This window comes from Monomorium pharaonis, unplaced genomic scaffold, assembly GCF_013373865.1.
Source record: "Monomorium pharaonis isolate MP-MQ-018 unplaced genomic scaffold, ASM1337386v2 scaffold_266, whole genome shotgun sequence".
Lineage (NCBI taxonomy): Eukaryota > Metazoa > Arthropoda > Insecta > Hymenoptera > Formicidae > Monomorium > Monomorium pharaonis.
Genome location: NW_023415545.1, coordinates 51,212 through 67,000, shown reverse-complemented (window position 1 = coordinate 67,000; position 15,789 = coordinate 51,212). Strand labels below are relative to the sequence as shown.

General features: G+C 28.1%; 1 protein-coding gene across 1 annotated transcript; it reads left to right on the top strand.

Annotated features, from left to right (window-relative positions):
- Window positions 1-1,244: 1,244 nt before the first annotated feature.
- On the top strand, window positions 1,245-13,969 carry LOC118648180 (cytochrome P450 4C1-like; the record flags this gene model as incomplete). Its single annotated transcript, XM_036294499.1, has 11 exons — window positions 1,245-1,373; window positions 1,739-1,829; window positions 2,367-2,552; window positions 4,254-4,350; window positions 7,351-7,453; window positions 7,646-7,739; window positions 7,985-8,091; window positions 8,194-8,262; window positions 9,051-9,223; window positions 13,518-13,693; window positions 13,770-13,969. Coding segments are annotated over 11 exons (1,398 nt in total), but the record flags the coding sequence as incomplete, so codon positions are not given.
- Window positions 13,970-15,789: the final 1,820 nt, after the last annotated feature.

Below are 15,789 nucleotides of genomic sequence, written 5' to 3'. Positions count from 1 at the left end.
TAATATTGAAAAATATTTCATAATTAATTTTAACAGTATTTTAATAATAAAATGCATTATTTAATGTAAATGTAATATATTTCCAATTTCTACCTTTTCGTACATAAAAGATATTGTCAAACTATTGAATAACTGAACAATTTTTTGAACAACATTTTAATCTGACACTTGCACTATTTTTCTAATTTAGTTTATTATTATATATAATAATAACTTTATTCGCCTTTCCCTTGCGGGGTACAGACGGACTCCCGCTCCGCTTACAAAAATAATAAATATTGCTTTCATCGCATGCGCATCACCTATATTTCTGAGAAAAAGAGAGACCACACTTTCATTCATCCATCCATTCTGCATTCATTTTTAGACTTCCGCTTCTGCCGCTCTTCCATTCATTTCTCTAATCACCATCTTTTGTCCTCATTCATTCCTTGCACTTTTCTCCTCCCAAGGCATTATCTTCCTCTCTTCTCGCTTTCCTCGTCCTCTTCCTCCCAATATCTCTCTCCCTTTATTCCAGTTAACCTAAACCTTGCTACTCTTTGCCACCTTTTCTATTCCCAATTTCTCTTTAGGTAATCTAGAATACCCTTATCTTTAATTCATACTACCACGTTCCACTTCTTTAGCTCTTCCAAAAATTCGCCATCCTTGTTCCCTAAGCTTGTTACATCCACAACGCTATCCTATAAACTCCCTTTTCTCGCTCCCCCCTTACACTTACCCTTCTTCCTTTCCTTCTCCTCTTTCTTATCCCCTTCATATTTCTAACCTTTAATTCGCATTTTCCTTCACGTTTCCTCATTCACCATACTTCTTCAATTTAGTTATCACTCTTTAAATAAGATAGTATAATTTTTTAAATAAATTTTTCAATAACTATTATTTTGAGGCACAAAGTAAGAGATCAAATTAAGATCAAAAGTTGGAGTAAAATTTTAACTTTAGAATATTTAAAAGGTACGCAAATTAAGAATAAAGATTCATGTTTTCCAAAGTTGTACATCATATTTTTGTGCCATTTTTAATTTACATTATGAAATTTCGCAAAATAAATATTTTGAAATTTAACGTATTTTTATTGCTTTATAAAAAATCAGAAAGTTGTTCACTAATGTATTAATATTAAAAAGTAGAAATTTTTAACTATAAAGTTTTTGAAAAATTTTTTTGAAATTTATATATGAACAGCAGAAAAGGTGATGTTTTAATTTTGTTATTAAATGTATATTTATGTATTCTAAATACTTGCACCTTTTTCAGAACACATCTGGAAGGTTCACTTTAATTTAATTAATCAGTATTATCCCCTTTGTAAAATATGGTTTTTCTTAATACCTATTGTGGCTATTCGTCATCCCGATGATCTAGAGGTAATAAAATATAAAATTTTGTAATTACTGACAAATCAGTAATTTAACAATTTTATGTTTCCACTTTGCAAAAAAAAGACATTACCAATTATATTGCTGCAGCTTTTCCGCGATTGATTCTTTCGCTGTGCTTACTTCATGTTGCGAGAGTAACTGTCATTGCGACTGAATTTTGCGTTGTAATTTATTTTTAAACTATTTTAAAAAGTAATAAAAGTTAAACACCGCGCACGTTTGTGATGTCTAATACTTATAAAAAGCACTAATAAAAATCGATAAAAATAAAAAAATATTTTAAATAAACTAGATATATTAAAATTAAGTACAGTTAGTTTGACTTGTACTTTCTTTCTTTAATTTTCTAGGTAATACTGGGCAGTACAAAACATATCGAAAAGAGTAAAATTTATGACGTTTTAAAGTCTTGGTTCAACACGGGTCTTATTGTCAGCAAAGGTAATATTATATTTATTAATATAAGTTTACGGTTCCAAATATGAGTATGCAGAATATGGTAAAGTTACTTTTAAAAATTAAGTCATTATTTGATAATATTTAATACAAAAGTACGCGTTTTTCATTAAAAAAGTATTTTGTCAAGTTAGTACTTTTAATAACTTACAGTTACTAAAAAGTATTGATTTATTATAATTTTTTTACTTTTTTACCAAACTTTAATACATTTTTTTTTATAGTGTCATTTAATCAAATTAATAGTTTTATAGGTATTATTTTCCAAAATACTAAACGGTTTATATATAGATTTCATGCCTTTCTAAATCATTAATGTCTGTATTTGATTACATATTTTTTATATGTGCGCGTGAGAGAAAATAAATTTTAAATATATAATATTGATAGCAAAATAAATTAAAAATTATCAATAACAAATTAAAAGAAAAAAAAAACAATCTCGCAATATACATACATAAGCGTCATTTATATTTTACAATATTTTACAGTATTATACGTTAGTTTTTGTTATTATGTTAGGTTCAAAATGGCAATCACGACGAAAGATATTAACTCCCACATTCCATTTTAATATATTACAGCAATTTGCTGAGATTTTAATCGAAGAAGGCGAGAGAATGTCAACATCTTTAAAAAATACAGAAGACACTATTACAAAAGATTTAATACCGTTTATTGGTGTACATACGATGAACGCATTATGTGGTATCACATTCTGTTTATATATTTATGTATACTGTAAAAAGTTTTTGTAAAATTACAACTATAATAGTGGGTAATTTTGAGACCAACTATAATAGTTGTAAATTTACTATTGTCTATAATTTTGCAATGTACAAGTAAAAAAAATTTAATTGGTCATAAATTTGTTTACGGTGTATACACAAGTGTAAAAAACAAATTAAGAAATTATTGCAAAATTTACTATACAAAATTACATACACAAGAAAATTTAAAATTATTATAATTGGTCTCAAAATTACCCATTATTATAGTTGTAATTTTACAAAAATTTTTTACAATGTAGAGATTTTATTTCTCTGTTGAAAGCAGATTTTATTTTGACTAATATAAATGATAAACAAACTATATCTATATAAAGAAGAACTAGTAAAAAGTGTCGATTTTAGCCCATCAACCAGCACCTATAATTCATTATTATAATTATAGATATAATAAAATAGAATATATATAATTAATAATATTAATTATATCTAATCTGCTAATAATTTGCCGCATTATTTATTAGACATTATATATAAATTACACTTCTCAAATATTTTTAGAAAAATAACGATCTCAGACTAATCGTCCCTAAGACCGAGCGTTACACCTGTAAACTTACTTTTCTATGCCTTGAATTCTGTTAGATCGAAAGCCGAATCTAAACGGGGAGCTAAGTCCAAACAACCTTGTGTTGTAGATTCTCACCTCCGGCGATGAGACCTCAAATGAGACACGCAACACGCGACACGCAGCGACACGTAGAATCATAACAAAAACAACACCAACCAGTCGCAAAGCGCCCTTTCCCGCTTAAACTTTGAGGGGGGGGGGGGCGCAAGCCATTATAGGATTTCATTAGATTTCATAATGATTACGCATAATTTCATCACCTATTTCATGGTGATTACATATGATTTACACAGTAATTACACGGAAATTTAAAATTATTTTTGCTAATTACATATAATTTCATTGATTACATCTAATTGCAAAACGATTATATTGGGATTTCATAATGATTTCGGGGACACTGTCCCACGATTTTATTAAGTGGTTCGATCACATCACTTTGAGAGGCAAAAAAAACTCACATTAATAAAGCCCCTCGATTCATAAGAAACGACGGTGCTAACGATAATATAAATTATTCTGAGAGACAAATAGAACTCATTCTATAAATCAATATAATGTTGATAATTATTTTGAATATAATCTTACTACCATATTCAGTTTCACATTTTAAACTTCAAATTGATGCCAAATGTATTATCAGCAACTCCGAGAACTTACAAGCAACAGTTTCCACACCATATTGAATCAGCCACTTTAAATGAACGTATGTGGATATTTATATCACGCTTGGAATACTTAGTTGAGTAACAATTCAGTAAAGAAAATTAAATCACTTATTTTGAGGATACTGTGTAAGATATTCGAAAATCTACATTCTACAGCGTAACATCGTACTTTATTTTTAAATCTCACAAATAAGTTCTCTAAATAGCAACGATAATCTATAGGAATTTTAAGCGTTGGTTGATAGGCCAAAACCGCTATTTTTTATCGGGCTTTCTTTGTGCAAAATACCGATGTTATAATAAATTAAAGTTATCTTATTTTTTTAATAATATTTTTTAAATATGTATAAAATTATATTACAATAAAGTAATTTTTTTTTAGAAACTGCAATGGGAACTTCTTTGAAAGAAACGGATTCATTTCATATTCAGCAATATCGAAAAGCGTTTCACCAATTAACTAAAATTTGTTTGTATAGGTAATTAAAATAAATGTACTATATATGTCGCATGCACAGCGAAAATATATATAAAAATTATTACTATATATAATAGTAACCATAAGAAGAGATTTTAAAAAATTGTCCCAGGTAGCAAAGTGTTGTATAATTGACGCCATTTTTTCGTCATTTTTATGACGAAGCAGACGTCATAAGATGACATCCAAATGTCGTAAAAGTGACGTACATTTGTCTCATCTTAACGACGTCATATATTGACGTCAAAAATACGTCATTTTCATATTATTGACGTCATTTTCAAAAAGCTAGTGTCGTACATTTGTTGGCATTTTATTGTTATTATTATGACGAAACATAGATTTTTAGATTACATATAGGGTTGTGTTTCAAAATTGCTATCAGTACTAAACATCTATAGTATACGTAACGAAAACAACAAATTTTCAGTACGCAAAGAGAAAATTTTCTTTGGATTTAATAAATTTTCTTTAAGTCAAACAAATTGGTATACGTCAATAAAACTGATGTTTGAACTAACAAATACAATTGTTTGGACTTTTAAACAAATTGTAATTGTTTCTTTTAAATAAAATATTTTTTAAAGAAATTTAATTTTCTTTGATTTAAATTATAATGTTATTAAACTGTAAAACAAAATTTGAGCACATATTTTCCTTCCAAAGAGACAAAAGCTCGTGACCGAACACGTGATTATCATTACACGCAGAAAAAGGATTCGTTACCGAAGTTAAAATTTAGCTATAACAGCTAAGATGTGTCTTAAGACGTAATAAAAAATACATAGACCCCGAGAAGTCACTACGATAGCATAGGTTGATCCGTTTTCTGTCACCGTGAGTAGTCTGCTTATGTAGCCTGTGGAATGTAAATTACATTACAAAAAAGATACCGCGTGCTTAGTGGCGGTCCGCGAATTACGACCATATAAGATTAAATCCTATTTGAATCAAACAATATTTTTATTTAAATCAAATATTGTGTCAAACAATAATGATAATTCCAAACAATATAATTTAATGTTTCAAAACATTCAAATTTTTATTTAATAAAATAATATTTTGTAAGAAATAATTTTTTTCCAGCGAAACAAATATAATTCAAACAAATACATATATTAAATTCAAAGAAGTTCTTTCTGTGTACTGACAGCAATTTTGAAACACAACCCATAAAACTAACGTACTTTGTTTTACCTTAACGACATTAAAAATTATACTTCATTATTTTTGCAATTATAAACTAAATAAATAATTATCTCTAATAATTAATGTTAAGTTTATAGTTAACTTTGAAATTGACATATAATAATCAAATAGTAACCGGTTAACGTAAAAATTATTCAAAAGGTTTATGTTGTAGATTATTACAGAGAATTATAATTAACATCAGTAATTAGTCTAATAAAATCTTATTAATGCATCGTGAAATGATCAATTAAATGGCGTTATTAATTAGTCAAGGATATGACATCGGAAATATGTTGTAGATGGATAAATGACTGACGTAGTTAATAAGTCAAAAAATGACGTTACTATTACGTTTTAATTTAGTAATATAACGTTCACGACCTCAAATGACGAATTATTGACATCCAGTGAACAACACCTTGCTACCGGGGATACCACAACTAGTGTAAATAGTATAACAATTTAATAAAAAATATAGTAAAAATATTTATAATTCTTTCTCGGTCCGTGCTTATTACTTACCATAGTAATTTTTTATGTAGAATTTTTTCTCTGTGATATAGAAATTAATAATAATCAAAAGATAAATAATTTTGCATATTATATTATACATTATAAAATATTCAAACCGACATTATCAATCTGCATATTAATTTTAAAAATGTCGGCAAATAAAGTTGCTGACAAGTTGTCACCTAAAGTTGTCGTAGATGATAGCATCAATTTGTCAACAAATGTGAACTAACTAATAGAGAATAAATCTTACTTGTTAATAGTTGGATCTTTGTACTAATCTTGTGTGTCTTTAGATATACTTCAAAACTGACTACCCATACAGCACAAAAGTTTGCAGCAACATTGCATATTGCGATGTAATGTTTCAGAGATATTGCAAAGACATTATTTTACAATATTACTTCAGCAATGATGCAGCAACGTTTTAAAATATTATTAAAATATTGAAAATAGATAAAATTAATATCCAATACAGTTTGAATAAGTATATTACAGTAATTTTTCAATAATAATGTGAAAGTGATCGTTCTATATTATTAAAAAATTTTCGTCTATAAAGATACATGCATTCTGGAGTAATTTTACTTTGTGTGTAAAACTGTGTAGATTTGTGTATAACAAAGTACAAGGTTATTCAAAATTATTTCAAATAACTGTATTTTTAAATTTAACAAATACAGAGTGATATTATAGTGATGTACATACATTTAACTAAACGATTACCCAAATATCATCCGATCAATTCATTTGATTTTAAATAACTATATTTTGAATTTAATAACAGAGTGATTAGTGATTACGTCAACCAAAAGATAAATTTTGCAAGTTTTGTCTCTCATTATCTTATAAATGCACTTATATAAGATAAAAGATGAAACTTGCAAAGTTTATCTTTTAGTTAAAGTTTCACTATCACTCTGTATTTGTTAAATTCCAAATAGTTATTTAAAATTGGATGAATTATTTTGAATAACCTGTTTCTGAATAATATTACATACATATTTTACTGCAATATTGCTACAATATTACGTGGCAATATTTCTGAAAGCGGACATTTTACCATTGCTGTAATCTTGCAGCAAAATTTTACAACGTTTATGCAATATTGCAATCTTGGGTTGAAATGTTGCCACAATGTTGCCGCAATCTTTCTGTGCTGTATGGGTATATGTAAACTAAGTTCAAATAATTTTAATAGCAATACATATTAATATTATGTAATCAATACAGAACAAAATAGACACGTTGCTGTATATGTACATATGTATACATAACATTCTGTAATGTAATTTAGGTTCTTCAGGCCTTGGTTGCATAACGAATGGATATTCTCATTAACGTCAAAAGGTAGAGAACAAACAAAAATTCTGAAGATATTGCATGGATTTACTGAGAAAGTATGTAAACAAAGTTTATCATTTTAAATACTTTTTACAAATATTCTATTATATAAAAAAAATTAAAGAAGAAAAGTCTCATAATTTTTATTTGAAAAGAATAAGACAATTCATCGAATATATTATGTTGACAAATACATTTTTAACATTTACATAAATAATGAGAAAAGAACTGATGTTGGATACTTGTAGATTATTGCAGAGAGAAAAATTTATCATAAACTCTATGAACAACATAAGAAAAATCTCAGTAAAAATTCAGTCACAGTTGCAGAAACTACTGCAAGTACGTAACAAAATCCAAGCTACGTATAAAGTTTTAATTACTCTCCTTTAACATAAAAATTATTGAATTAAAATACATAAATTTAAATATTATTGTGATACAATAATATACATATTACACGATACAAATATATATTAATTTAATATTTGTAATACAATTTAAATTCAATATCGTTTAACAAAAATAACATGAACAAAAATTATACTATAAGATTAATACTTATATGCTTATATAAATTGATTTAGTTAAAAAAAAAAGACTTGCTATGTTGGATCTTTTAATATCGGTATCTCAAGAGGGTCTGTTAACTGATTCCGATATTAGAGAAGAAGTTGATGTCTTTATAGCTGCGGTATGTACATAAATTTTTTTATTGACAAATAAAAGTAATTTGTATCACACGCTACAGAGTTACATTATTTAAATGTATATAAAAAACAATCTGTGATTACAGGGTTATGATACTACAACATTAACTGTATTCTATACTTTATCACTCCTGGCCGAACATAAAGATATCCAGGTATTATATGCGCTAAGCATTGATTAAAAGAAAAAACAATTAAGATACTTACTTCCCAGATAGCACACGGACGTCCTTAGGACGTCCAGGACGGATTTCGTGGATACCGTGAGGACGTCCTGATTTTATCCCGGGACGTCTTTAGGACATCCCGAGGACAGTCCACCGGACGTCCTTAGGACATCCTGAGGATACCATAGAATTTCCTCAGGACATCCTCAGGAATAGCAGACAATGTCCACTTTTTGTCAGAATTTTTTAGTTTTTTTTTATACAAGACATCCCGGGACATATTTAGGATGATCCTGAGGACGTCCTGTGCTATTTGCATAATACACAATTAAGGTGCTATTTGTTTATAAATTTATAATTACTACACTGAGAAAAAAAGTAATTAGTTTAACAAAACATTTAGTTGCGGGCTGCCAACAAAAGATATACTTAATATAATAATACTAAATATTGTTGCTGTTAATGCAAATGCAGTGATGTTGATTGAATTATGTATTTATATTGCAATACCATATGTTGTTGTATTGAATATATCTTTTATTGGCAGCCCATAATTAAAAAATTTTGTTGACTCAATTTTTTTTTCTCAATGTAATACGATCTTTCTTTCTCCGAGTGTATATAAATGCATATTAAACATATTTTAAATATAATTTATATACTTGGAGAACAAAAATTAAAACATCTTTAAAATAAATTCTAAAAATTTTACAATTTTCTGTATACAAGTAAAACATAAAAATAATAAAAATATGTTTTGATTATCATTGATACAGGATTGTGTCAGAAAAGAAGTCGATGCTATTATGCAAGAGAATCAAGGAAAACTTACTGTTCAATCGTTGCAAAATCTACAATATTTAGAGAGATGTATAAAAGAAGCATTACGTTTGTATCCGAGTGGTTATTTTATATCACGAGTTACTTCGGAAAAGGCACAGTTAAGTACGTAATTGTTTGATCTGTTAATAACATTGATTTTTATATACATCACGTAACTTTATGCGTACATAAATATAATAAATTATAATGTTCTGTTATTTAAAATTAAGCTTATTATCTCATCTTAAAGAAGTGGTTTCATGTGTCGCTCAAAAAAATCAATTTTTAAAAAAATAGTTCTAATTGAAAGCTTTGCTACTAAAAGATATCTTCATAAAGTCTTGAGAGTAATTTTGCAGATAACCCTGCCGAAAAAAAATTACGTCACAAAATCACATAACGAAAGTACGTAACAATTCACGTAATTAATAACGACTTAATACGTAACAAAATGTCCCAAAATATTACATAATTTTTAAAAATCTTTAACTTTTTAATGAGTCGCGCACCGACAATTGATCGAAAGTCAAGGTATCTCAGAGTCATGATCTTGACAACATATGTCAAGGTCAAGGTGATCAGTGAGATTACCTTCTATCTGCATAATTACAGTCTTAGGTTGAAATTCGAAATAGTTTTCGAGTTTCGAAATAATTTTCGAGTTGGTCTACAACTCTACAGAATGTCATGCAATGCGCACGAGGTAAATTATATTATTCTTTTAGAATAATATTATAATAAACAGAAAGATTTTTTCATTCAGATACAGTATTTTCTTAAAAAATAAATAAAGAATATTGCTCCATTTTTTTGCCCGGCACGAGACTGTTCCCTTAATAAACAAGATAAGATATCTTGTAACATTTACAAAATATATTGTTTAATTAGTGTAAAATACAATTTTTTAAAATCTGATGTTTTAAAATCTGAGCAATTGTACGCGGTAGGAACGCATGATTGTCGTGAAAGGGCAAGAGATCGGGTAGTAAGGGAGAATGGTAATGGTCGCGTGGTTTTCACTAAATCAATTGAATTTATTTTTAATTACACTTATCACAAATTTACAAATTATATAAAATAGAATTAAATAAATGCAACAGAGTTATATGGATTTAAAGTTAATAAGGTGTCTGAAAAATTCGATCGGAAAAGGCGCTGAACTACGTGCAAGTCGCGCCCTGGGCGAAAATGGACGTTGAAAACGGCAACGAGGTGGTCGCGCGAGAGATTCAAAACGGAATGCACGGGTAGCAATGAAGAGCGTACAGAACAACCCTTGCCAAGCTGCAACGATCGCGTCTTCCTAGAAAGGCATCTTTTGTTTCAAAAGAGAAAGTTGTCGTATTGTTTGTAAAGGCCTTCTCGGAGAACGCAACGATTACAGGATGTACTCTATTGATTTCTAGCCCGGTACCTTGTCATGTACTACACTACCTTAGCAAATATTTTTGCTTACAAATTACTGGAAGCAAGAATTATTTTAAACAACAATAAAAATTTATGCACAAAAATTTTACTCAACTTCAAATAATCGTAACTTTGCGAGAAGTTATCTTATTGCAAAGTTCTTTTTTTATTTTAAAGTTTGAAGTTTCTACTTTAAAGAGCATTTGTCAGATTTTAATCTTCACCTTTACTTTTTTTAGCGTTTCTTCAAAAGTAAGAACGTGTTTTTTGTCTTCAAAAATGTTCATATTTAATGTGGTCCACGGAGTGCAATGAATTTTTCTCACGTAAACTTTATAAGAATTATCGTAAAATATGAACTTTTCCTTACAAATTAAAAAAAAATTGAAGTCTGTACGATTTTTTGGGGCAGAGTTATGACATATTAAAGTTACCTATGCATTTCAGTCTATTATGTCTGTTACCTCCAGCATTAATATTACCCGATGCGCACTTCAAGAAGGTTGCTGGTCAGATTTTCCGCATTCTGTGTGTGTGTGTGTGTGTGTGTGTGTGTGTGTGTGTGTGTGTTGGACGGAAGAAAATATTGCACGGTGGATACCAAATGGAGATAGCGTTATAGCACATATAGCACAAAATTCCTCATCAGAATGCAATTAGATTCTGCATCCTACATCTTCAAAAGTCATTCAGAGATGAAGATGTAAAATACATGTATTTATTTCGGGCAATATTTTCGTTTGTCCAACACGCCACATTTTCAAACACACACACACACACACACACACACACACACACACACACACACACACACACACACAGACACACGTGCGCGTATCAATGCCCAAAATCCGCAATCTCTTCGTAGTGCGCATCGAAAGTAATGCTGGCGACAGCCATAAAATGCATAGGTAACTTTGATATATTGTTACTCCGCCAAAAAAAATCGTGCAAACTTCAATTTTTTTCAAAGTTTAGGGAAAAGTTTATATTTTACAATAATTCTTATAAAGTTTACGACAAAAATTTATTGAACCTCGTGGAGCGCGTCAAAGTATAATATTTTTGAAGACAAAACGTTCTTACTTTTGAAGAGATGATAAAGAAAATAAAGGAGAGTACCAAATTTTGACCATAGAGATATATGAATAGAGTACGTAAGAGAGCCGAAAAAGCGATAAAGTAATAAAAAGAGAGAGCCGAATAAAGGCCCCTTTCATCCTTGTTCAATCATGCATGGCTAATGTACTATTTTGAAGATAGACAAAGACAGAGAGGGCCTTTAGAGTCTAGCTCTCTCTTTCTATCTCTCTATCGCAGCCACTTATATGCTAATACACAACTTACGCGCTCTATTCTTATATCTCTATGATTCTGACAAACGTTCTTTAAAGCAGAAACTTCAAACTTTAAAAAAAACTTTCCAATACGTTCCGATAAGTTTTTACAAAGTTACGATTATTTAAATTTGAGTGCAATTTTGATATAAATTTTTGTTGCGCTAATTTTGTTGTTCAGTATACTTTAATGAATGACATTACTACATTAATCTCTTTATTGTGCTAATTATATATAAAGAAAGAGGATCAATATTGGCACATTATTCTATATTTGGATAGTATTTTTTAAACAAAAACTAAAAATATAATTTTGAAAACATAGAAATGTAAACTAGAAAGGGTTTTTCATTAGATACTAACCATTTTTATAATTTTATTTTATATTTTGTAACAATTAATTTTTGCAACATAACCCAAAATTAATGTTTAAAAAATTGTGCTTTGAAACTAGTATATAGTGGATTACATTTCTTTTTTTTTAACATAAGTTATTTATATAAAATTATATATGGTATATATGTATGTACATACATCCTAGCCGTCATATTGAAAGCCATATTAGATTTTACTTTTTAAAGTCTGAAGAAATATGGTCAAAAGTTTCTAAATAATTAATAAGCATTAGTAAATCAAATTACGATTGTTTAAATAGAAATAATCGTAAAAAAAGGGGATTTCTAAAATTTTTAACATTTAGGCGACCATATTAGATCCGCCATGTCAAAAATTTTCTTGCGCTGCATAAGCTTTAAGTACAACTAAAAAGTGCATGCTTAATGCAGTTCCGAGCTTAATCCACGATAAAGAAAATCTATTTAAAAAGATTTACACAAAAAAAGTGACTTTTTAAAATAAAAGTAAAAAAACTCGATGTTCTTCACTTCTTTTTCAATTTTTCTCGGCGGTATTTGAAAGAACACACTCGAAACCCCCTAGAAAAGTACTTTTGTATAAAAAATTTGTCCGTTTTATACACAATCTATGCCGTCAAACTTTATGAAAAAAATCTTGTGCATTTGAGAGTTAAAGGGTTAAGTCAATTTATTAAATAGACTAGTAATTTTAATTTGTAATTTACATATTTTGGAAGAAGAAACTGTGTTATAAGACTGACGAATTCATCAACGTGCAGTACATGCTGACGATTGTAAACTTAAATGATTAATTATACACGCGAACATCTAGAGTTGGTTTATACAAATTGGCGATACATATATATATTTTTTTATTTAAAAAATTATTTGAGACGGAGAATAAAAATATTCTATTAGGTTGTTATATAAAATAATTATTAATTATTATATATGAGAATTCCTAAAAGTATATTACTTTGACATTATTTGCCAATTATACAAATGCCTTGTGCTATATATAAATGTATGAACAAAATGGATTATGTATAGCAACCATGAATGTATAAACTAAATATTTCTTATTGCTTTAATTATGCTTAAACAGATCATGTTTTTATTAATACTAATACAGTATAATGTTTAGTTTCTTAGAAATAAGGATTGTTTTGGAAGACTTAAATTAGTATTGATGATCTTTCTACATAGATATTTATTTCTCAAATTTTTATAAAAAATTTAATTTTGTTTTTTTTAATTTTATATAAAGATTTAAATGTTTTTTGTATGTATATTTATTACATTTTTATAAAATTTTTTTTAGAATCACATTTAATACCGGAACAATAATGTTTCTTAGTATCTACGGTGTTCACAGAGATCCTAATTTTTGGCCAAATCCAGAAATATTTGACCCAGATAGATTTTTACCTGAGAATATCCAAAATCGTCATCCTTATTCATATATACCATTTAGTGCTGGACCACGTAATTGTATCGGTAAAATTAAAATATTAATATTTTTTATATTACTTTAATCCCTTTCCAAACATATTGCAGTATATTCAAATTGTAGCGCAACGATTTGCTATGTTGGAGATGAAAGCAATGCTAGCTCCTTTAATTCACAATTTTTATTTGGAGCCCGTGGATTACTTAAAAGATCTACGAATGGCATTTGATGGTACGCTTTGCCCTCCTCATCCACATCGTATAAAATTTATTCCAATTGATACACAATGCTTATAAATATTAAAAAACAAATTTTGAAATCGACAAGTGTATTGTATTGTTGTTATTAAATAAAGAAAATTGTTATGCTATTACGTATACATTAATAATCAAAATAAAAAATACGCTTTTGTAAATGTGTATTATATAACCGGGGAATAAAAGTCAATAATGATATAAATCTGGTTTATCTTATTTTATTAAATAAAAAGATATTTTATACTTAATCCGTTATATATAAGAACACCTCATAAAAATGCATTTCCTTGATTAATTCCGTTCCTTAAAAATTTAACCCTCAGTATGCATACAGGATTAACGTAAATCTGGTTTAATTTTCGAGGTTGCAACATTTCAACAGCGTTTAAGTAGTCGCGCTGAGGCTTGGAGAGGAAAAAACTTATGCCTGCCCTTTGTTTCTTTGTTTGGCAGTCTTACAATTAGTACGCTACGACAGCCAAAGGCTGTCAAGCTGCGTACATTGAAAGTGTGTAGGAAAACTAATGTATGCGTAAATCAGAAGTTTTTTTATGTATGCGTACTGGTGATTAATAATGTTTTTATTTATAGCAAGAACCTATATACTCTATCAGATAATAAGATACTTAGCTTGATAAATATAAGGTTTATATGTACACGAATTATTTTCTTGTAACACAATTTTGATTTTTATATTGCAGCATGTAAGTCAAATTTAATATATTAAAAGAATAAAGAATTATATGCAGAAAAATAATCATTATTCGACGTGAAACGTTATGAGTTAGAAGACATATTAGGACAATCGAAAGCAGAATGGCTTTACATATAATAACGTAGAATTGACACTTTTTTATAAAGATGCTGCTGTGTCATAAGATGTGTTAAAATTATTACTAATATAATTAGATATTTTTTTCTGCATGCTGTTATTTTTTTCGCAACTCAATTTCTTGAACGACATATCGTTTTCTTCCCTAACAAAAATAATACCAAGTGAATTAATAATTTTATTAAATAATTTTATTAAAATTTTATTAAAATTTGTAGTGCCAAATAAAAATTCTTTTGTACAAGAATAGGTTTTTGAGAGCGTTTCTTGCACGCGTATACTTGGCGCTTTTTTATTCTTTTTTTTAAAAAGGTCATTTTATTGTGTATCTTCTTACGTGTCTTTGATTTATTAACTAAGTTTATTATAAATAAGAAATAAAACTCATCCAACATCTCCGCTGTATAAAATGCATAGTCAATCGAGCTTATCATTTTTTATTATTTTTTGTAATAACATTGAATTGATTTTTGGCATTTACTATTTTGTATTGTAATTTTTTATTTACAACTACTAATCCATATAATGAACGATATATTTCTTTCTCGACAAACATTTATAGAACATCCTTACGTGACCATATTTGATAATTTAATTATCTATTTTTATCCAGAGTCTTTTTTTATATTAATTTCAGAAACACACGATGTCTAAAAGACATCGAAAAGAAAACAGTCTATTAATTCTAAAAACAAGAAAAGTAAAAAATTTGTTTTCTTTTTTTAGATTCCATTTTATTAATTTTAATTATATCTTTAATTTTTTAGATACAACCTCTAGAGGAAAGCCAAAGAAGAGGAAATGTTTTTGCGATTTCTTAAAATCATTTTCTATTTGACCGAAATCATGATGAAACCGCAAATACAACATATTTTATATTTTACATTAAAACGTCGAAATTAGTCACTCTGGAATAATTCCAAGTGGTTTTTTTTACTTTACAATGTTGTAGTTAATAGTGTAAGAAATAAAACAGTTCTATAACCGCGGCTTTGTTATTAACAATTAAACGCAAGCTAAATTTCAACATCTTTAAACGTTACCAGTCCCCTTA